Source organism: Halichondria panicea, chromosome 13 (assembly GCF_963675165.1).
Source record: "Halichondria panicea chromosome 13, odHalPani1.1, whole genome shotgun sequence".
NCBI classification, from domain to species: Eukaryota; Metazoa; Porifera; class Demospongiae; order Suberitida; family Halichondriidae; genus Halichondria; species Halichondria panicea.
Genome location: NC_087389.1, coordinates 4,129,224 through 4,151,183, shown reverse-complemented (window position 1 = coordinate 4,151,183; position 21,960 = coordinate 4,129,224). Strand labels below are relative to the sequence as shown.

General features: G+C 40.2%; 4 protein-coding genes across 4 annotated transcripts; 1 reads left to right on the top strand and 3 right to left on the bottom strand.

Moving 5' to 3' along the window:
- Nucleotides 1–79: 79 nt before the first annotated feature.
- LOC135347147 (uncharacterized) lies at nt 80–3,037 on the bottom strand. Its single transcript, XM_064545038.1, has 9 exons — nt 2,571–3,037; nt 2,046–2,345; nt 1,885–1,994; nt 1,550–1,756; nt 1,259–1,495; nt 1,014–1,166; nt 762–948; nt 492–687; nt 80–432 (listed from the first exon to the last, which is right to left on the bottom strand). Exons 1-9 carry the CDS (start codon nt 3,035–3,037, stop codon nt 157–159), a joined length of 2,133 nt encoding a protein of 710 aa, XP_064401108.1. The 3' UTR covers nt 80–156.
- A 225-nt stretch (nt 3,038–3,262) lies between these two features.
- Nucleotides 3,263–8,015, top strand: LOC135347146 (uncharacterized). The gene is made up of 9 exons (XM_064545037.1): nt 3,263–3,517; nt 3,601–3,712; nt 4,012–4,748; nt 4,857–5,130; nt 5,242–5,427; nt 5,531–5,831; nt 5,970–6,566; nt 6,999–7,058; nt 7,816–8,015. Exons 1-9 carry the CDS (start codon nt 3,309–3,311, stop codon nt 8,013–8,015), a joined length of 2,676 nt encoding a protein of 891 aa, XP_064401107.1. The 5' UTR covers nt 3,263–3,308.
- Nucleotides 8,016–8,603: 588 nt separating this feature from the next.
- On the bottom strand, nt 8,604–13,153 carry LOC135346445 (uncharacterized). Its single transcript, XM_064544065.1, has 2 exons — nt 12,017–13,153; nt 8,604–11,269 (listed from the first exon to the last, which is right to left on the bottom strand). The coding sequence occupies exons 1-2, from the start codon at nt 13,151–13,153 to the stop codon at nt 8,732–8,734; spliced, it is 3,675 nt and encodes a 1,224-aa protein (XP_064400135.1). The 3' UTR covers nt 8,604–8,731.
- Nucleotides 13,154–16,159: 3,006 nt separating this feature from the next.
- On the bottom strand, nt 16,160–20,437 carry LOC135346979 (uncharacterized). The gene is made up of 7 exons (XM_064544758.1): nt 18,209–20,437; nt 17,551–18,158; nt 17,268–17,414; nt 16,862–17,078; nt 16,757–16,801; nt 16,563–16,679; nt 16,160–16,517 (listed from the first exon to the last, which is right to left on the bottom strand). The coding sequence occupies exons 1-7, from the start codon at nt 20,394–20,396 to the stop codon at nt 16,216–16,218; spliced, it is 3,624 nt and encodes a 1,207-aa protein (XP_064400828.1). The 5' UTR covers nt 20,397–20,437; the 3' UTR covers nt 16,160–16,215.
- Between the last annotated feature and the right edge of the window lie 1,523 nt (nt 20,438–21,960).

Below are 21,960 nucleotides of genomic sequence, written 5' to 3'. Positions count from 1 at the left end.
TATATATATAGCTATACCATGCATGCATGCATGCATCCTTTCAGTCATGCATGCACGCATTTTTTACTGTGGTGTCAACATCATCAATAATAATTATCACTGCTTGCATTTATTATTATATCCGGCATTAATTACCGTGTGCAATAATTATTATATCTACTTAGAAACGTTCACAGGGAGAAGAACCTTTCTACCAGTGTCAATGCACCACTCAGTATATCTGTTTCTCCTGTATACAATTCTGTGTAAGAAAAACTGATGATGAAGTTTGTTCATGCTACACAGAATACGCTTGTATCTGGAAATCCAAGCAAATGTTTGCTCTGCTGTCATGAGGTTAAGTAGAGGGTTCAATTCTCGAACCTTGGAAGGATGGTAAGTTGTCTGACAGTCTGTTCGTACATGATTTTTAATGTGCAAATCATCAATAACCTGCATGCATGCATGCATGTATGTAATTATGTCATGATAATTATATATATTATATATACCTTGGTGATTTTCTGCCACATTAGGTCATATGGTTTTGGCAGTGCAAGGGGTTGTTTTGCTGCACGGAGACTATCAAGCTGGCACATATTGTCATAAGCAAGTATAATCTCTCCCCATTTGTCTGGAGGTACGTCCTTCAGAGTCTGATAGAGCCAGACAATCACAATCAAGAATACTTGAGAGGGTGATTCAGACCTGCATGCATTTATAACATCAAGCACAACAGCATGCGTATAATTATATAATTATGCAATGCAGCATGAACTTACCGATAGATTGTTCTCCAAAACTCAATATGTCCGCAGGGGCGCACAAGAAATACATGTCCTCTACTCCACAGCTGAATCTTTTTTCGCTCCCCTAGATCTTTTCTGCACTGAATCACACTCTTGTCTTCTTCACAACTAGAGATGCTTACAGCAACAGAAGGGAACTCTCGAGCAAAGTCTTGTACTCCTGCAAATATGGAGTTAATAAGAGTATTATATATACATGCATATCAATGCATGCACATAACAAACCTTGAGATTTCAATAGACTGTCAGATTCCTCTGTGCAAGCGGCAGAGATGACTTCCATGGTTTCCTGTATGTGCTCATTTTCTTGCTGAACAGACACTGAATCCATGACATCAGTGAGTACCGGATTTTCATTGGGAAGAATCACTGCACAGTCTATAAATACATACAAGTTGCATGCATGCCGGGCATAATAAATAGAGCACGTGCATATATATATAATATAGGACTTCAATCTATATATATACCAGCTGATTTCTTCGCTCCACAGTAACCAAGGAAGCCTCTCACATCTGTTGGATAGCTGAGCGATTCCGCTTTCGAGTGATGTTCAATGCAGAAAGCACTGTTTGCTCTGGGCTGCTTAACGCATACACTTGGAAAGTTCAGCAGTGGCATACTAGGAACTTTACACAAGACAGGAAACATGCAGTGAGGGAAACAAAGTTTCCAGTTGCCATCAATGGACCAACACTTGCCACAACCTGTTATAATTATGCAACTGGTCAATTGAACAACATTTTCTTATGCATGCATACCTCGTTCAATGCACCCTTTTCTAGGGACATGCTGGTACATACTGCTGCATTGCTTTTCGACAATGTATTGCATGTATTCCAGCTTGTCACTGTTCAAGTGGACTATCATTTCATCAGGACGGAGGTGCCCATTTCTTGCTTCATCCTCAAGCTCTCCATTGTAGAACATTTGTGACACTGCTTTGCGTGTCAATTCATGAGGTGAACCTATATATAAATTCAATGAACATGCAGTATATGAAAACATCATAATATGCATTTTGTAATAAAAATACACAGCAGGCAGCAGATCATACATGCAGCAGACAAGACTATAAAGTATAGTATAAATATACCTTTTCTGTTTTTCATCCAAGCTTGCATATACATTTGTTGCTTACACGATTTCATTGAGAATTCTGTGTATGATTCGCTGAATCCCGAAAAAGATACCCAGCAATGTAAGCTGTGTGTGGTTATTCTTATAATATACACATAAATTATATAACTTATATACCTCAAGCTGCAGAAAAGTTCGTACAATTCCCTCTCGCAATAGATCACATCCGAAACCTCAACCAAATCTCTAGGTTGATTGTACAACTTTTCACCGATACTTGTTTTCCGACCATACGCTGAATAGTGATATATGTAGTTGCAATTTCGACATTTTAGTGCATGCTTGACACCAATTTCAGGACCAGATAGAGAATATACGGTGACAACTGTTGAGTCGTGATGACTTATGAGTGAGTCTGCATGCCCACTTATACGACAGCTGTCATTAATGCAGCTATTAACGGGAGGAGTGAGAAACCTGCACATACATATTTGGATTTGGGTCAGCATGCATACATGAGTATACAATAATTATAACTAAATATAATTATTTTGGAAATTTAAAACCGGCAAATTAAAGTTGTACCGGTGGAAACAACTCATTGCCATAATTATATAGTAGTGCGATGCCAATTTGATATGAAAACTCGGCCTGGGAACGGGCTAATTATAAACATGCATGCACGCAATCCCTATAACATACCTGGGAATGTGGTTCAGAGTGCTGTCACTAGTATGTGTGTTGTCAAACACAGGTGCATCCACACAAGTTTCAATGATGTCTATGTACACTCTGCATCTGTCTTCATGGATGCAGTAGTTAGGATCCATCAGTGAACACACAACCTTAGTCCTGTTAGGCACATTCACAGGCACCTTCTTCGTAACATACATCAGTTGCATGCACTTCTGGAGTCCGATGTCAGCAACAAGAAGTATCTGTGCAACTTTAGGTGCCAACCGAAACGTTTCGGTGGACACTTTACTTCCTTTACCGAGTAACTGTTTGGCAGCAGTGACAATAGCTGGAACAATCTCAGTGGTAAGACTCTCCATTTGTTTTGCCTGGGACACCTTCGCTTTAGCAGTGGCTTCTGCAACACTTGGGTCATACCTGGGACGCTTACTGGCAGCCATTTCAGAATCAATATGTATAGTGTATCTATACATGCACAGACTAGTGGATCATCACTCTACATACAGTACAGTCAAGGTCGACAGGGTGCAGTGCAGAAAGTTTATTACACTTTGTGCACATGGCAGCTAGAAATCACTATAGAGATCACTGTAGCAGCTCCTCCATAACATGTGGCAGGCATATATATAGAGACTTACTTAGACCTATTAGGACATTGTAAATCCGAGCCAATCCCTCTGCAAGTCTACTCTGTTTAGCAAGCCAAGTTAATTTTCATCAAGTTCTTGATATATAGGGCCCACCATGGATTCTGAATCAGACAGTGAAAGTCAAACTGTTGACTATTTCATTGATATCTTTGAAAAAAATAACAGATTTGGTGTGTACAAGGACTCATCGTTCAAGGCATTGAGTAACTTCAAGATTGACCTTTCGTATGAAGTGCAGAATGAGGATGGACCGTTGTCTGGATATATATGCACAGTCACCTTCAGTGATGGAACTACTCTCGGGTACGTTGTTACTGATAATAGATGTCACCATCCACATTTATAGATAGAGCATATTCATCATTACACTATAATAATTATTATAGAGAAGGATATTTTCCCAATGATTGGACCAAAGGTGGCAGACGATCTCTCATTGACTCACTAAGATTTTCTGTGCACAATCCTTCAATCACCACTCATGCATCAAACACACAGGTAAAGATATATATTTAGGTGTCTTGATGTACAATGTAAGTATAACTATATATTACACACATGCATGCAAATCCCGATATTAAAATATAAGCATGCATGATAATTTTTGCGATTTTGCGATAACATTATGAGATTGCGTTATGTATACATCACGATCCTTACCACAAAGGTTATAAGATTGTAACGTCTTGCTGATGATTTGGCAGGATTTTTTAGAGGGATTTTATCTATATATATGGTAGCTATTGATTAAGCTATCAATCTATATAATTAATATTAGCTCATAATTATATATACAGCTCGAGGCTTACCTCATGAAAAAGCTGGAGGATTTCTATTGCCTCAAGTCGGAGTCTGAAGATCCACACCATTACACGAAGCAAGTGGCAACGATTGTAGGTCTGCAACCACATTCTGAACTTTGGGTGTTCAACGGTCAAGTGCACATGAATGCCGATGGGGATCTAGTAGATCCAAAAACTAGTCCCTTCATTTGGCTCGGGGACTACGTTTCAGACAGTGTACTACATAAACATAGTCTTCCTACCTCAAAAGAGGCATCGACTGTCCCGGCATCTCTTGATCCATCACAATTCCATTCATTGTTGGAAGCTTTGGAGAATGTGTACCAACATAACATTCCAGCAGCCACTCTCATGATCGGAGCAGAAGTCCTTGCAGTCCACTATTCTCTCCTGCAGGATATTGGAATTCAAGTGCCAGCTGCTATTGCTGTTGGGAACGTCTCGCTAGGCAAAACACGGAGTGCTGAAGCAGCTTTATCCCTGGTTGGAATGGATACTGTCAGCAAGGTGAAATCTATCACAGATGTTAAAGCTATCAAGTTTGGCAGTCTCACATCATTGGGCATGATTATTGATGACCCGTCTCATCCATCTGAAGTATCGGAGAAGCTGCTCTTTCATTTTGATAGAGGTACCAGAGCCACTACTACTTCTTTTGATGCCCCGAAAACTACGTTTCTCACATCAATGAATACTACCTGCCTGCAAGCTTTATCAAGCATGGATCCAAGGTATTATGATTTTCCCAGTTTTCATATATATATATATAGGTAAAGGACATTTAAGTGCCTCAAACATTTCGGCTATAATAATACGAGGTCTTAATTATAATTATATAGATACATCACTAGGGCTGTTCTCGTTCCTTTTGAGGAAAGTGGACATATTGAAGCAGCAAGACATGTTGATGCTGACAGAAAGTTGAAACGAATCATGGCAAAGGAAGCTGGGAAAGCTGTAGGTGTTGTAATATCTATGGGGAAATTCTTCAAATCACCAGAGGCAGACAACTTTTTCAAACACATTGTTACCCGTGTTGAGCATCTAATGCCAGATAACACCTGTCATCGCCTTCTCGTTTCTTACTCTTGGTTGCTTGGAGCAACTTTCAAGGTGAAAATGCGTATATAATTATATAAGCTTATAATTCATGTATATATATATAGACCCCCACAATACACAGTGTATATAGTTGGTTTGCTATAATAATAATAATACATGCAGATACTGTCTGTTGCAAACGTCCTGAAACCTGAGGCTGAAGAAATGATATGGAAGTACTTCGAAAACACAATGGTTCCAATCATTACCAAGTATCAGCTGGAACCTATGGAGGCCCAAGTAGACTTAACAAAAGAAGACATCCAGCGTGTTCTGTGTTCATCAGTTGCACAGCAGCCTTCCAGCACTGTGAGTTAACAACAACTATATATAACATGCAAGAGTATACTGTAAACAGTTTTATACTAATTATTATATGCAATTTATATGTATATGCATTGCATGCATGCAGGTGTTGACTTTCGTACGAAATATAAGCTCTCATCAGTTTGCAATCAACATTGGGCAGTTGAGGAAGCACAATGAATCTATGGGAAAGTCCCTGTCATCCTCATTTAAGAGTGCTCTTACGAATTTGTTCAGGGGCAGTATCAAACCAAGTGTTCCACAGCTATTCCTCAAACCTGGAGTGAACCTTCCCTACGTGCAGACGGGAATAAAAGGAAGACAGTCACCCAACAACGTGTACGTGCGGAGTTTTGTGATACAAAAATCGTCTCTCAGCAACGACACAGTAGCAAAACTAGAGAAAGGTAAATTAATTATTGGGTTATGTAGGAAAATGCTATAACTCTTTATTCAATTAATGAGGCAATATCCCCCCCGCCCCTAAAAGCCGTATGTTCAAAATAATTAATTTATGGCAGTCATCATTTATATATATAATATAGCCTCCTCTGAACTGAAACAAACTCCTGCATCCTCCTCTCAACAAATTCCTGCATCCTCCTCTCAACAAACTCCTGCACATGAGGCTCACCAGAGCAGGAATGTGAGGCAAACAGCTGCAGTTACATTGAAGAAAAAATTGTATTCTCCTGCCAAGTTGTGTAGGTCTCCCAAGAAGAAGCGATGCACGAGACCACACCTCTCACTTTCTTTGAATGGATCACCTTCAAGTTCTGAGGCAGAATTACACACCTCTCAACAGATTACACCAATTACATCGGACAATGATGAAGTTGAGTTTACTACACGGTCCGACGTTATTGAGCATTCCTCACTACTTAATCCTCAAAAGAAGAGAAAAGAGAGAGCTCTGCCAACACCAAGAGGAGTTTTTACTAGCACTCCAATTAACAAACATTCTGTGGCTGCTCTCAAGCAATCATTTTCTCCAATCTGCCACAAGATTAAACCGAGAAAGCTACAAAAACATTTTGAGGGCAGTCGTCATGATGCAGATAAAAAGACCTCCATTTCATCCATTACTCAAGGGGCACATCAGGATCCCCCAATGCTTGAATTGCAGCAAAAAGTCTCCCCTGGTAAGTGAGATAGGTCGGCCGGGACCAGCTATAATTATACATGCATGCATCTATATAAATTATAGGTTTTCACGATTGTGCAAAATAACAGCAATAATTTTTTAATGGAGGTTCCATTTTGTGGACGTTTTGTAGAATGTGTTTTGCGCTATTCGGTATAGACTCTCAGCTCTTTGAATTACGGTCACCTCTCTATATAATTATACCTTTTGTTTCGCTAGGCACGAATTAATTGGCATGTGGCAGGCTGTTAAAGCAGCCACCTTGCTATTGCGGCCAAACTGCATGCGACACTGTACTTGTCCCTATAATTATTATAATAATACATGTACATACATGCATACATTATGTACATTATAGGGTGACCGGACTATAATAATTATAGTATGTCAATGTTGAACTTGAATGCATTATTATAAATTATGCATGCAGAACAACAGATCACAGCTATTGAAGTGGTTGACTCGGTCATCAAACTCAAGAAAATACCAGGTAACTTTTCCGGCATAGTCCATATAAATTATGTGAGGATGCATGCATGATTATACACCAGCATGCATCAGTGGCGTAGGCAGAGGGGGGGCTGAGGGGCTAGAGCCCCCCCCCCCTTTGTGCTTTATCAACTCCTACTCAGCTGTGATCTGTCCATGTATTCTGCACTGTACTGCATGCGTATAGTTACTAGAATGCCGGATGTCATTGAATGGAAATGTGGGCAGGGCCATCTAATTCGCATGCTGACTGCTGAGCAAAAGTGATGCCCTGCTCAACTGATTTGAGCCCTGCCCTTCCCAAAATCCTGGCTACGCCACTGTGCATTAGTGCGTTTTGGTGCTGCTTTTTATTAGAGGTGCGTTTTAAAAAATAGGTGGTGCAATTTTTGGAGAGGTACATTTTTCAGAGAGACGTTTTGTACAGAGGTGCGTTTTTTAGAGAGGTGAATTTTGTAGAGAGATGCGTTTTTTAGAGAGGTGAATTTTGTAGAGAGATGCATTTTGTAGAGAGGTGCATTTTTCATAGAGCGTTTTTTCATAGAGCGTTTTTTCAGCCAACTCCACCCATCATGTGGTTTGGTCAAGACAGCAGCATCTAAAAAATGGCTTTTGCAAACGTACCTCTGCTTTCAAGCGTGAAAGTAAAAATCATGCACACATGCATGCACACAGTAATTTGTTTTCTCAACAGCAACATTTTATTCATGCACACGTCACCATGCCCATTAATATTTTGTGCTACTGTATATATACAGAAGACGAGAAACACTGCCAGCAATGTGGAGGGAAATTTACGAAGAAGGGAAAACGCATGTGGGTCGGGTGTGAGGCTGACTCATGCTGGCGATGGTATCACTACACCTGTGTAGGTTTGAAGGAGCTGCCTTTCGAGAGCCAAGTTTGGATATGTCCAAGCTGTCATCCACCAGCTGGAAAGTTATCCGTGATTAACTGAATAATGCCAAACTTTCGAATAATGCCAAAACTATCTGTACGGTATACTATTATTATCTATTTACCCAGTTATGGTCATAATTACATGCATAATAATTATGTTTGATTTGTGGCATTATAATTATTATAATCCGTTGTCACCGTCGTTCAGTCACTCTTTATCTGCATGGTAAACATTATTACCGGCAGAGAACTCTGATACTGATACTGACATAGAGCACAGGATCCGATTCACATTTTAGTGGGATAGCTAGCCAGATTGACTTTCTATTATTAACTAGTCTAGAGCAAGGAATCTAGGTTAGTATTAAACTCCGAGCTGCTATATATAGCGCCTTTGCATACGGGTTGGATTTGCCTGCTGCACAGTACAGCTAGTGCAGTGTTGCTAGACTGGAAACCACGCCCATAGTATAAATCAGCCGCCCTTCCTTGGCTGCAACAGGTGCAACACATGCAACAGTTGCATTTTTTGTTCTTAAATTCGATCTACCCAAATCAATCCACAAGTGATGGCCAGTCCCCCATCCGCAAATTAGGTTCCCGTTCTCTGGCAGCAACGAGCTCCACCTCCAAATAAATCAACACCCACGCATTGGTTAATGATCAAAAGTAGTCTAAAATTACAATGCAAATGAACGAGGGTACTACTGGTAGAGAAAATCAATACAATACACTATCCTATACGTCGCTATCTAAAAAAAAAAGTGTAGTTCCTCAGATACTGCTAACGATATGAGTGAGCACAGGTTCATACTTATATTCCTTGCAATCCCTCCACTTTGCCCCGAGCTGTATCTTGTATGTTCCAGGTTCAGATATATCGACACGAATTTCATTAAGCCCAGAATATGTGTCCTCCAACATCTGACTACGCAGCAACAACAACCGATTTTCTTCTTCGGTCTTCTCAGCACACTTGACGCGACAATAAAATTGCACATTACCCGGACCCAAACTGAACAGCGAAACTATCACTGTAGTAGAAGTGTTTTGTACACTATTTTGCACACGAGAGAGAAAAGGAATATTCATTTTTGCAATGCTTAGGCCATATTTTTTGAAGGCTGGGTAAATCTCAGGAAAAGCTACATCTTTGTCGACAGTGTTGACCAAAAGGGAAATCTCAAGCACAGGTTTGTAGCTGTCTTCCTCAGGTATGCTGTCTTCTGGAGTAGATTTTTTGGCAAAGAGTACTGCTCTCCAGATGCCAGGGGTTGAAAACGACAGTTGAAAGTGGTTGTTTGGAGGTCCGGCAAGGGCGTTCCCGGATATATAGACAAAGCCTTGTTTCTTATAGCAGCTATCACTACCGGCAACTTCAATATTCCAGGTATATTGGAGATCATCTGGGGCAATGAAAGGGAGCTCAAATTGTGTTGATTCACTACAGATTGGATTGTAGCAGATAGATTCTATTGGTATGCGAATGCCAAGCTGAATAAATTCCTCATAGATAAAGGGATAACAAATTCCTCTCGAGGGCTTGGTTACTTTCATAGTAACGTGAAATGCTAGTGAGTAATCAGAACTTCCAGGAGCTTGAGCAAAGACCTTCACAGTCCATTTTCCGGGCCAAGGAAAGGAGGCATGCAATTGATAAGAGATGATTTCACACAGGTGAGTAGGCAGTACTGGTTGGGTTATTGATCGTCGTGACAGTAGAATCGGACGAAAGCTTGAGGGAAGACCTGGTCGGTTGAGTGGAGTGAGGTACGTACAGTGCGTAAAGAGCGACAGGCCATTGTACTCTTTTGAAGTTTTTTCGTCTTGATCTTCTGGAAACACTCGATGCTGGAAAGATGTGTTTTTATCACATTCAAAGTCAATTGTCAATGGCTTGCCGATATCAGGGAAACTGATGTAACCTTTGTTTGGAAAGTAGAGTTGAATCTTTTCTGCAATTGTTAAACTGAGAGCCACTGACACAGCACCTTGCATAGGCGTTTCAACATTCACAAGAAGAGAAAACAAACCACGGACGGTCTCGTTATCTTCGTCATCTTCCTCTGGACAAGCAAACACATGAACATGCCATTGGCCAGGTTTCGGGAACATGGCTGTGAGTCTGTACTGGTTTGAGGAGAGCTCAGCTTGTTTGATCTGAACATAGGACTCCAACTCAGGAGCATTTGGAATATTTTCCATAAGGTACGCTTGGAATTCCAATGGCTTTGTGGTTGTGAACGGAATATCAATAGACTCAGAGACACTTGATATCGGATCGAAGTAGCAGACAGACACCTGTGGTGAAATGATGTAGGGGAAGGTGGAGGTTGAGTCTCCTCGATGAGCGTACACCTGATAGCTCAGCAGTGTAACATAGGGGGCTAGTGATTGAAAGTTTGGGTTGCCTTTCGTTCCATTCAAGCAGATGGTCCACCACCCTTCCGCAGGGAATATCACTTTGAGCATGTGCAGGCCCTGGTCACTGCCAGCACCATCTGTTTCTGTAACAACCATGGTATTGTAGTAGTACACAACGCTGTGATCCTTTGGCCTGGTTTGTTGAGTTTTCCCAGGGACAAGAAAGTGCAAACAAGTCATTTTTCTCTTTGCCTTGAATGCCAAATTCAGCTGCTCTGAATCACTCTCACAAATATAATCATGAGAGGACTGGTTCCAGAAAAGTAGTTGGAAATTGTATGCTGATGCAGCCATTTGGTAAACCTTGGGGTAGCCGATTTGCTGTAATGGTTTGCTCATATGAGTTACACATATGTTGTAAGAAAGAAACACTTGTGGAACTCGAGATCCTCTCCTTTTTTCCCTATTTACTGTGAGAAGTAGTGAGTATGACCCCTTAAAAGGAAGTGCTGCACGGATGCACACTGCGTCTTCGTCCCGCTGAACACAGATGAGGTTTTTGCTCGTGACCTCCTCATAGTTAAAGGTTTTCATATTCATGTATTGCAGCTTGACTCCTATTCTCAGTGACGGATGGGCTGTTAATTTGACGACAGTTGAGTGCTGATTTTCGTCGCTTACTATGATTGATCGTCTCCAAGTTAGAGGACGTATTCCTCTACCAGCTGCACACGAGGGGAGAATAACTAGCGGGTCGAGCGCTTCTCGTTCGACAGGAGTTTCAAGCAGCTGCCACTTCTTCTTATTTGGCCAATGGGTGAGGATGAAAGTGGAGGGGGTGGCGGCAAAAAAGTGACGAATGTAGTTGTACCTGGCCTCCATCGATTTGTCAAAATAGTTTGCTCCGAAGGTACAGTCGACAGGGAACCAGACTTCATCCAATTTTACCTGCACAAAGAGTAAAACCATATATCAGACCATCCGCGACAGTTGTATTTTTCGAGTATAGTCATGCATGCAACCGTGGCAACTGCAAACTGTAATTGCGCTGCTGGTTATAGTAGCCGGTCAGTGTGTCTGTTTGTCTGTGTGATTCTACATAAGTCTGCTCACCTGGATGCCTAAGTGGTGAGTTTACAGAATCGATAGTGCAATAACTACATAACAAGTTTTGTTTATTGTGGCAGATTTTGTTCATTGAATAGAAGCGAGCAAAACCAAAGAAGATTTAGCACATTGGCATATAAGTCATACCACATGCATGGAGCCCATCCATGCAAATGTGAAGAATGGATCTTTAGAAGATTATGTTGTGAAAATACCGTTATCAAGCAGAACTATATAAGGCCTTGCCTCAGATGTGGAGGTTATGTAATCGGCAAACAATTTGTATAAACTGTTTTCGACTTGCAGGGGATTAATAAATAATTATGCTCCTACCAACGCGGAAAGTTTTTACCATTAGGTAATCTGTGAAGTTTGCAAGTATTGTGCAGACTTTTTAGTACATTACTTACATAGTACATGTATAAGGTCCTACATCACTTAGTGCATATGTAGAAATGTAATTATGCACGAAGGGAGATAATCCAACAACAACAACAATACAATTCTTTGCATTGCATGGCTACACGTGTGTATAATTATACAGTATCATTCATTACTACTACTACTTCACATATGCTTTTCACTCACCGCATTCCAAGTATGAGCAATAGCTGTAGACTTCCTCGCTTCATCGGCTGGTAGCGCTGGAGTGGGTACATGAGATATCTCCCCTCTGATCACCTTGGCTCTAATCCCAGCCAATTTGGCCAATTCAACAAAGAGAATTGAATACCCGACATAGTTTGAACTTTCGTATTTCAAAACATGTTGGGCTTCGATATACGATTCATGATCGGTGTACTTCGTCTCATACTTCGTACGAATACTCTTGTTTATTGAAATGTTGGTGCATATCCAAATGTAAATGGCGAACGCTTTCGCGAGATCTGAATAGCCGAGATCATCTGTTAAGTACAACGCTAACTTGGAAAGGTCACCATCAATTGTTTGGTTTGAGGCACTTTGAGCATGATCGTTGATGGTCGACATGATTTCCGACTCTTCCCAATTCGTAAGAATTGTTTGTACTTTTTCTCTCGCTTCTTCGTCAATAGATACAAGCGCGGATACTAGCTCCTGACAAGCTTCCTCCGAATGATTTGGATTGTTTTCTATAGGGTCGGGATCAACTACCAAGGGACTGAGTTTGCCATCATACGAATGTGTAATGTCACTGTCCTCCTTAGAGAAAACGTGTTCAGCCGGCTTTTTATTGTCTGAGCAAACAAGCTGGCGGCTGCTAACTACAGGTAGAGACAGCGCTCTTTTCAAACTAGAGTCTTCATTGGCTTTGAGAATCTGGTTGTAGGGGGTAGGTAAAGTTGTGGGAGATGCGTTTGCAGACAAATCAAGTTTTTCCACATGTTGATCAGGAACTTTTTGGGTAGGGGGTGTGGGGGATGCGCTCAAGAATGAGACTGATTTTTTTACAGGATGATCAGGAAATTGTTGGATAGGCGGGGGTGTGGGGGATGCCCTCGAGGATGAGTCTGATTTTTCCACAAGATGATCAAGAACTTTTTGGGTAGGCGGGGGTGTCCTCGAGGATGAGTCCGATTTTTCCACAAGATGATCAGGAACTTGTTGGGTAGGTGGGGGTGTGGGGAATGCGATTGAGGATGAATCGGCTTTTTTCACAGATTTATTGGAAAATGATTTTCTTGCCTGAACTGAGACAACGGCATGCACAACATCAGTGCTATTTTTTGATGAGCACGTGCCCATTCTGTAAAGAGAAATGAGAGGCTTTAATAAGTTTCTCCCACATTAAAGCCATGTGTTAAATATTACATCTATGCTGTTAACTATCGTAGAAACTGGATTATTAGCGCATGCGCTTTTAGGGTCAATAGCAGAGCTTTATACGCTTATATTCGAGAATGCGCCTATAATGCAGTCATTTTGAGCCCCACCCAGCAACCAGATGTCTCCGTGATGAGGGCTGACTCACAAGCTGGCTAGAAAGTGAGCAAGCAAGGCAAGCAGGCAACCCTAACTGGATCTATTATGTTACAGTTCATTTTACAGTTCATTTACATCAAATAATCATTTAAATTCATATTTATTTTATCATATTGACCAGGAACTTGGAATAAAAGAACCTCATCCATGTCTCACATTCTCTCAGCATGATCAGACAAGGTAACAGCATGCCCAGAGAGTCCTTACAGATGGATATCACCAGCTATATATAGCTATCATGCACTGTACAAGCTGAATCAATTCTAAAATTACACTAATAACCTTCGCATAAATGGAAAAGCGCTTCAATTCGAGTATAAAAGCCTGCAGTTGAGCATGCGCTTAAATTAAAGATACGCTTATAATCAAGTAAGCGCTAATAATCCAGTTTATATAAGCTATATACATGTGCCTGTATACCTAACAGTACTTGAGCTTATATAATAGGACAGTGCTATAATTATACCATATAATAATTACTAGCGAGCATCATGCAAATTTTGTGAGTGTTGATCACTTTGCAAATCGCACAAACCTAACTGGTATACTGGAATGACACACAATGCCTAAGACGCAATATATATAGTTAGATCTGCAAAAACGGTCAAATTTTCTGCTGATTTGGCTCAGTTGCAAAGTTATTCAGCCGCAAAATATAGTATACAGTAGACTCTCGTTAATCCGGTCACCCTTGGGACCATGCAGCTTGGCTGGAATAGCGAGGTGGCTGCAGCTCAGGAAATAGCCGCGGCTTAAAAACGACCTTACCTTGAATCTAATGACTACTTTTGCGGTTCTTGTCTCGAGGATAATGTAGGATAATGAATCATTCTGTTCTCTATTTAAGTGTAATCCAATTTTATTTGCTAAACCACACCCAAAACGTCATATCCGGCCGTAATATACGTATAAAATTACATTGAAACCTTGTTTGGGACAGCCAGCACTGGCCGGTAAACGGAATAGTGAGTGGCCGTACTTCAGGGTGAGTTTGTGCAGTAAACATATAGCTAGCATTCTGTGCCAAGCCAAATGGCCGGTATATCGAGGTGGCCATACTTCAGAGAGCCGGAATAGCGAGAGTCTACTGTATACTTATGCTAGTACTATTGCAATGCCATTGTTAACTCAAGAAGCAGTGTATCCCATAATATTATTAATCGCCCTATGAACACGAATGACACTGTATTAATCACATGGCATATATAGAGCATGCAATGGAGCAGTATCACATAGCACCACACAACACTCAGTGCAAGTAGTACAATCATCCCTATAAAAGGATGGTGCTAAAATTTACATTATACTTTCCTATGCAAAACGGCTTAACCAATTGCAACATCGATAACAAACCGTGCATAATGGCGGCTCACCTCTCAAATAATTTCTTCCCCTTGACAACACTCCTGAAGAGAGTAAAAATTAATGTGGTAATGTTAATTATGTTATGTCTTTACTGTATATATATAGTGCCTCATCAAGCTCAATCTAATCCTGAATCCTGAAAGCAATAATATATTATGTGAACCTTGTGTGGATTTGCTGCAGCGCAGGTCTTCAAGTCTCAGTGTACTGTATCTCTTTGTTATTACCTTCTCCTGCAAAAGGTGCTAGTTCCTGTTTCGGGTAGCAACTTTAAACGAGCTCCACCTCTAATGAATCAACACCCACACTAGCCTCTATCCCAGGCCGAGTTTTCGCTTTTATAAAGGTTTGGCGAACAACTAGGCCTGGTACTAGTTGTCTGCGCATGCGTCAAATTTTCATCGTATTTGTGGTCGGCAAAAATATTTAATAAATCAATAATCGAAATTTGTACACAGAAAATGCACAGAGGGAGTACACAAAAGATGCACATAGGGAGCTGCTTCACAAGGGCCTGGGGAGTTACCAGTTATGCTGCAGCACGATTACAGTGACCCAGGGCAACTTCAAGATGTGACGTTTCAATGATTTAGCAGGCTGCTGGACTTCTCTGATTCTAGGCCCCAACTCGTAACTCAGTTAAACTTTGCTTGAGAAAACGTAGATTCTCTTGATGCCTCTGAGCTACCCAGCAACGCTCGAACGAGCAGGTCATACTCCAGTCCTGTAAGTATAGGACAATATTAAAGAAACCAAACACGGTTAAACCCTTACCTCAAACTGTCCAGTCTCGTCCGTTAGTTAGCCAAGAGGAACAATGTTGGGATAGCTGGATAGTAGCCATTGCTCCTGTACAGAGAAGTAGACATTCAAAATATGTGTAGATCTATACATATTAAATTTCTCGTATTAAACAGGTTATAGTGTCATTGTCGACGAGCTGATGATGGCAGCACCAAGTTCTCTAGCTCACACTCTTTACTTGATCCACCATATTAATGATGATACTATAGTCTACCTAGATCTTTAATACCAAACATGAACAAAACTTGATAGCATAGGGCCCACACCAAAATATCTGACCTTAACAAAGCTTTATACCTCTTCCCTTGTTGTTTAGTCTTCAGAATAATGTTTTCTAAGCTTCAGAGAAGAGAGAAGCTTCAGCTAGGAACCATTCCAATAATGATAAAACGGGAACTGACTTCTAGTACATGAATATAGATGTCACAAAAGTGAACGAGAATATCCATTTGTCAGAATCTGACAAATGACTGACGCATGCGCAGACAACTGCCTAGTTGTTTGCCTAACCGTTATAAAAGCGAAAACTCGGCCTGGGATCAAGGCTACACCCACACATGATTGGATTCAGCTGGAAGCCGCGGTATATGTAAGATGCTACAGTACTCACAACAAAACTAATGGTTTTCAATATATAAAAATTAAAATTAAAGGTGTTACTGGTAGGGAAGTTCAATACAATATACTTTTGACAGTTGAAGTGCTAAATTAGTCTCGCTAACAATGTCTGTTTGAAGAACTCTGATGAGAGATGACCAGTGATAAGGCAAATCGCCACAAACTCTCCATTCTTTCAGAACTTTTCTTATCTTTTCCGTACACGACTCATGACGATAGTCTTCGTCGATTATTGCCAGGGCGTTTTCATTGATTAAAAGTGTCCCAATCTCTCTCCATTTTGTGGCAACTTTAGGCATAACCATTTCCAAATCCATCCAGTACGGATCGTGGTGAAGCCCTACAGTTATATAATCAGCTTGAAAAAACAAAATAAATAATTCACCTTTCAGGTCTTCTGACTCTTGTATCTCTTGCAATAGCTGGTAATAGTAAGAATTTCTTGGAATAGATGATGGTACATACTCCGAGCTTCTTTCCAACCAGTCACGATACTTCGTACCTACGTGCATGACACAATTTTGATGGTTGTATGTGAAAGATACATAATTATGGTTGCATGTGGATGCAATGTATTACCTGAGGCAAAATTTATACTTTCATGAGCTTTAACAGAAACAGGGCCTGCAAAAGAAGTAAATATCAACTAGCCATATATATATATTCAGGTGCACAGTCACCCACATTGTTGTGTATTATGTGGTAACACCAAGGTAGAATCAATAGGCGGCACAATCCCTCGGAAAGATACGCAGGCTGTTGCTGGTCCAGGAGCACCTACATCTTTAGGATGTAATTCGCAAACTCTCAGCTGGAAACGTGGCGGGTATGCTCCGCATTCCTTTTTCAGCTGATGTGAGGGGTCATCATCGTTGGAAAAATGAGCTTCCTGAGCTGTTATCTGAAAAGGAAAAGATTTTGATTTGTTTTTGTACTAGCAAAGTGCATGGACTTTTTGTCTCGGAGAGGGGCCTGTTTTTAAGACTAAGTTTGAGAGGACATACTTGAGAATGGAACCTCCAATTAAGGAGAAACAATGCCTTATAAGTTATCATTCAACAAAAACAAGCACATGTACTGTATATAATACCTCGCTTGTGGTCTCAACAGTTGCAAAACAGTTTTCGGTTGAAGATACTTGTATCGTGACGTTTGGGTCAACAGAAGGCTCGTTAACAAATTGAAAAGGAGTTGGCAATCGCTCAAAGTCTCTTGAAGGGAACTGCTTTTCAATGTCCTGAAATTTGGAAAACATCGTGTATATGAGCTCTTGGTATATTATAATTATAGCACAAGCAAGACAAATATTATGCGTTTTACCCATAGCTACACACACACACAAAACCTCACACACGCACACATGCACTACAAACCTCCAAGCAGGACTTTAGAAAGTATGACACACAAAAGTATACTTTAGAATTCGAAGTCAACTGCTTAGGGCAAACTCTAGTCAGGCAGTATTCGGTTTTCTTCACGAGCAATGGTGACGATTGGTTAGCCGTTAAACAAAAGAAACAACCTTGATCTGTGGTTTGCAAACTTCCTTTCATCTCAGATAAATCTAGTATGCTTTCTGTATAGTCGAGCGGTCTGAAATTGAATGACGACGAACCAGCTAAATCATGATCATAGAAATAATTTGCTTTCATAAAGCTCAAGCCCAGACTCTTATTGCCAACAGTTGTGACTTTCTTAAGGCAGTGGGGAAGAACAATTTTCACGCTTTTATTGAAACAAACAAACTGTCTGCAGCAAAACCATAAAACTGGTGAAACACGGGTCATGAGTTTAGGATAGTTAAAAGGGCCGTGTGCTAGAATTCCGACTTCGATTTGAATTTTTAGGCCCTTACTAATGGCACCTGATGGAATATCGACTAAGATGCCTTGGTAAGAGAATTTCTTTCCAGTGTTGGTCACTTCCATCACAGTAGACGTCAGCAAAGATGATGGAATACAACTAGCCAAAACCAGTGACCCTATATAGAAACGAATACAATACCATTAATTAAGTGAGCCAATTACTTACCTGGATTGAGATTAACAGATTTTTTCCTGCCATTACTTCCGTAGGATAGCCTTTGATAAGATCTTTTTCGATACTTGCGTAACGAATGGTATGGAAAAGACAACCGGGAATGCATGCGCAGCTTGGTCTTTGTTGCTTCGTCCTTGCCAGCGCAGTAGGGCTGGACAGAGGAGTCCGGTGACATTGGTTCCTTAGACTTACGTTCTACATTATCTGTGTTCATTACTGACCTCTGATCACCTTCAATGGTTGGCATTATCTTCGGTACAGTCGAGTCCACATCACTGTTCACTGGTTGGTTTGAGGAACTAGGTGACCTCGAGTAAGTTTGTGGGGTAGTACTGCTATATTGAATACATAAAGTGTTAACACCATATTCATCTTCCTCTGTTCTCTGATGGATAAAATCTTGATTAAGAATGAGATCAGCTTCTCCACAAAGTTTTCCTCTTTTGAAAACCAATTCGGAAGATGTCACAGTTTTATTGCGAGGAACATTGTTAATATGATTAATGGAGACGGTGGAATTTGTCGTAAGTACAGTGTCATCCAATAAGGGTTCACGAAAGTCTGATCTAGGTTCAATTTTGCTATCATAGGTCTCATCTGGCATACTATCTGGCCAAGTTGTCTGCATGGAGGGATTGTTAATATTGTCGGTAGTCTCTTCTGTAGGGGCAATAGGTTCTTCATTTGGAGACAGCACAAAATTTGGAAAGTAATTTGTCACCCAACGCTCAGCAATAGTGACAGAAAGGATGGTCACAGAATAAAACATGAGTATGTATGTGCAATATTCATAGACAGTACTTTGTTTATGCTGCATTAGTAGTGCTAGTGCAGATACTGCGATCAGGTTTAGAAAAAAGAGTTGTTCCATTTTGTTCGTCAGATTTTTTAAATACGCACCATTCAATAGAAGGCTAATTAATAGAAGCACACAAGCCTGTAGTATGGCGACAACAAGATTAAGGATTACATCACCTCCAGTGAAATCATAAATGGCAATCTGAAAAGAATAGAAAAGTAAAATAATTCCAAACCAAAACTGCGTGCTTGGCTTTAGCCTTCCAGTGTACATATCAAGAATCAGATTTAAAATCAATCCTGATTTAGATTCATCAAACAAACCTAATTTAAACAGAAATCTAGAGGTTATCAAAATGAAAGTGTAAGGAATCGCAATAACTAATAAGAAAAATACTGAGGCAAATAATATCATACGGTGCTCAAATGCAAAGTAGTCCACATTGATGTCATGGATCCGTACTAGTTTTTCTGATCCTGGTGCAAAGATGAAGGAAATGACAAATACGGATACTCGAAGAACTTTCAAGTATGCAAGGAGAAAAAGAGTGACACTATTGGGAAGAACTGCCACAGATAGTTGCCAGTTGAATATTACAATCGAGTACTGAAACGCAAATGAAACAACTACCACCACCAGCATAATATACAAAGGGAATACAAATTGCAGCCATAGCTTGTTTGTAGAGCTCATTCCATCAAATGCACAAACACTAAAACCTAGATCTAGATTCAACCAAGACAAGAATAAAGAGAGCAAACCTCTTTTTTCATGCGGGAAAAACGCATCCTGATTCAAATGAATGGTAGCAGCGTAGAAGATGAGACCATTTAGTCTGCCATTAGAGATTCTAACGTCTAGTAAAATAAACAATGCAACAAGTAACAGCCCAACAATGGCGAGCAGGAAAATTGCCATATTTGTGCTTATGAAACTACCTAAGCATTCAGGCTTATAGCTATCATTCACTGGGAAAACAAACTCATGGGATAAAACAGTTGATTTTTGTATTGTTAATTCATTAGTATGTTTACAATGACCTTCTTGAATAATCCGAGAGAAGTTTTCATAAGTACAAGTCCATGTAGATCCAGTGTAAACATTTGAACAATTACAGAGTGAGATTGGTACAGCATCATCGCAGTTCTCACACATTGTACCATTTTTCACAGATTCAAGTGGACGGAACTGATCAGAACAGACGGTGTATTTATTGCTGCTTCTGCCAGTTCTGCGTGCAGGTGTATCCACAACTTTCAGCACTAGCAGGACTAAAGCTACACACAACATCAGTCTCCTGTCCATTGTAACTATACACAATTTAACAGCAGGGAAAACTGTACGTGTACTAGAGATACTACCAAGCTGCTGAACTTGCATATATTTAGTCTATCTTGTGTGGCTTTGTCTCCATATATAGGGGAAGCCAGACCATAACTTCGACATTGATCACTGTTATTCTATTATGTCACTATTATAGTATGCAATCATTTGGTGTGGTCTGCAACATAAGAACAACACTGAAAACAAGTTGATGATTACTTTCAACAAGTATATACAGATCTATAGCTAATGACATTAATTTTGCATGGTAATTATTGACTTACTAGAATTCATCACACCATTATATAGTACTTAAGGCAAACAACAGATGGCCACACGTATAAGCTAATAGAGATCACTCTATTAATCATTGTATTTCTGAAGCCACATGCGTACTGACAAGGCCAGTATACATGGGAAACCTTGTATCACTGGCTCAACCATGACGCAGTTACATACAGCATTTTCAATATTCCCATCATGTGGTCTAACTAGAGAGATCTGTAAAGAGAGGGGAATGTCGAATCGACAATTTACACAATAAAACTTGTTCTATAATCAGATAACAGATAACATGTTGACAGCTGCACGATATCATGTGATCCTACATGCAGCTGTCTAACTGCAGCATGACACAGAAGCCAGAGCAGCCACGCATGCAGCTGGAAAGCTCTCTAACTGCCAAGGCAACTATGTCTTCACATCTACTTCGTAAACAAAATAGCTATAGCTATATATATAATGTTGACAATCAGTATGGACTAACTAGCTTAGGTGAAATTTGAGTCATCCTTTGTAATGATACTTACAGAGGACTTACGTACTTACGGGGGACTAAATTTTGTATACTGTGCATACTCATAATTATGTGTGATGAAATTAATGTTCCCCACTTGTTGGTATTCATATTAACAAGATACCTGATACATGACACTGCACACAGAAAAGTCATGCACTGATAACACGCCCAATTAATTAATTACTATGTAATGCGAAATTTTGATCACGTAGTTTGTGTCACTGTTACAGTTAATTACTTCTCAACTCGAGTAGTGATCAAGGTAAGGTTAAGGTTATCACTATAGTTTCTCGCTTGCCAATTCTGGCATGTTGCAATTTAGCCTCGTTCCCACGCCCAAGCTGATGAAAATTTATTTATTAGGCCCGGTAGTAGATTGTGGTCAAGGGCCTTTAATTTTGTGAATTTTATGATGGTTGATTGCTTTGCAAAATTTGCTGTATGTGTACTCAAGGCTGCGTGTGGTAAAATAAGCTTATACAGTACTCTCGTTAATCCGGTGACGGGTTACGCTTGGGACAGTGCAGAATAGTGAGAGGTGGCTGCATTTCAGAAAATAGTCGCGGCTAAAAAGTGACCCTATACCTCAAATAAATTATAATGATGACTAATTTTGCAGTTCTGTCTTGGGGATAATAAATCATTATGCTGTTTATTTACCAATTTTATCCGACAAACTACACCCAAAGTGTCATATCAGTAAACGTGTAAAAATTACATTAAAAGCCTAACTGGTTTGGGGCAGCCAGAACTGACCAGTATACGGAATAGCAGAGTGGCCGCATTTCAGGGTGAGTTTTGTGCAGTACACATCTAGCTAGA

Bases quoted from the DNA above. Each gene is read 5' to 3' on its own strand.
- LOC135347147 (XM_064545038.1), bottom strand. From the start codon at position 3,037: ATGTATAGATACACTATACATATTGATTCTGAAATGGCTGCCAGTAAG. The intron at 1,757-1,884 runs GTATATTTATAC...ATTTATATATAG, and splicing joins TTGGATGAAAAACAGAAAAG to GTTCACCTCATGAATTGACA. The intron at 1,496-1,549 runs GTATGCATGCAT...TAATTATAACAG, and splicing joins AAAAGGGTGCATTGAACGAG to GTTGTGGCAAGTGTTGGTCC.
- LOC135347146 (XM_064545037.1), top strand. From the start codon at position 3,309: ATGGATTCTGAATCAGACAGTGAAAGTCAAACTGTTGACTATTTCATT. The intron at 3,713-4,011 runs GTAAAGATATAT...TTATATATACAG, and splicing joins CTCATGCATCAAACACACAG to CTCGAGGCTTACCTCATGAA. The intron at 5,428-5,530 runs GTGAGTTAACAA...GCATGCATGCAG, and splicing joins CACAGCAGCCTTCCAGCACT to GTGTTGACTTTCGTACGAAA.
- LOC135346445 (XM_064544065.1), bottom strand. From the start codon at position 13,153: ATGGGCACGTGCTCATCAAAAAATAGCACTGATGTTGTGCATGCCGTT. The intron at 11,270-12,016 runs GTGAGTGAAAAG...CTCTTTGTGCAG, and splicing joins TTGCTCATACTTGGAATGCG to GTAAAATTGGATGAAGTCTG.
- LOC135346979 (XM_064544758.1), bottom strand. From the start codon at position 20,396: ATGCAAGTTCAGCAGCTTGGTAGTATCTCTAGTACACGTACAGTTTTC. The intron at 18,159-18,208 runs GTAAGTAATTGG...GTTTCTATATAG, and splicing joins ATCTGTTAATCTCAATCCAG to GGTCACTGGTTTTGGCTAGT. The intron at 17,079-17,267 runs GTATTATATACA...TTTCCTTTTCAG, and splicing joins CTGTTGAGACCACAAGCGAG to ATAACAGCTCAGGAAGCTCA.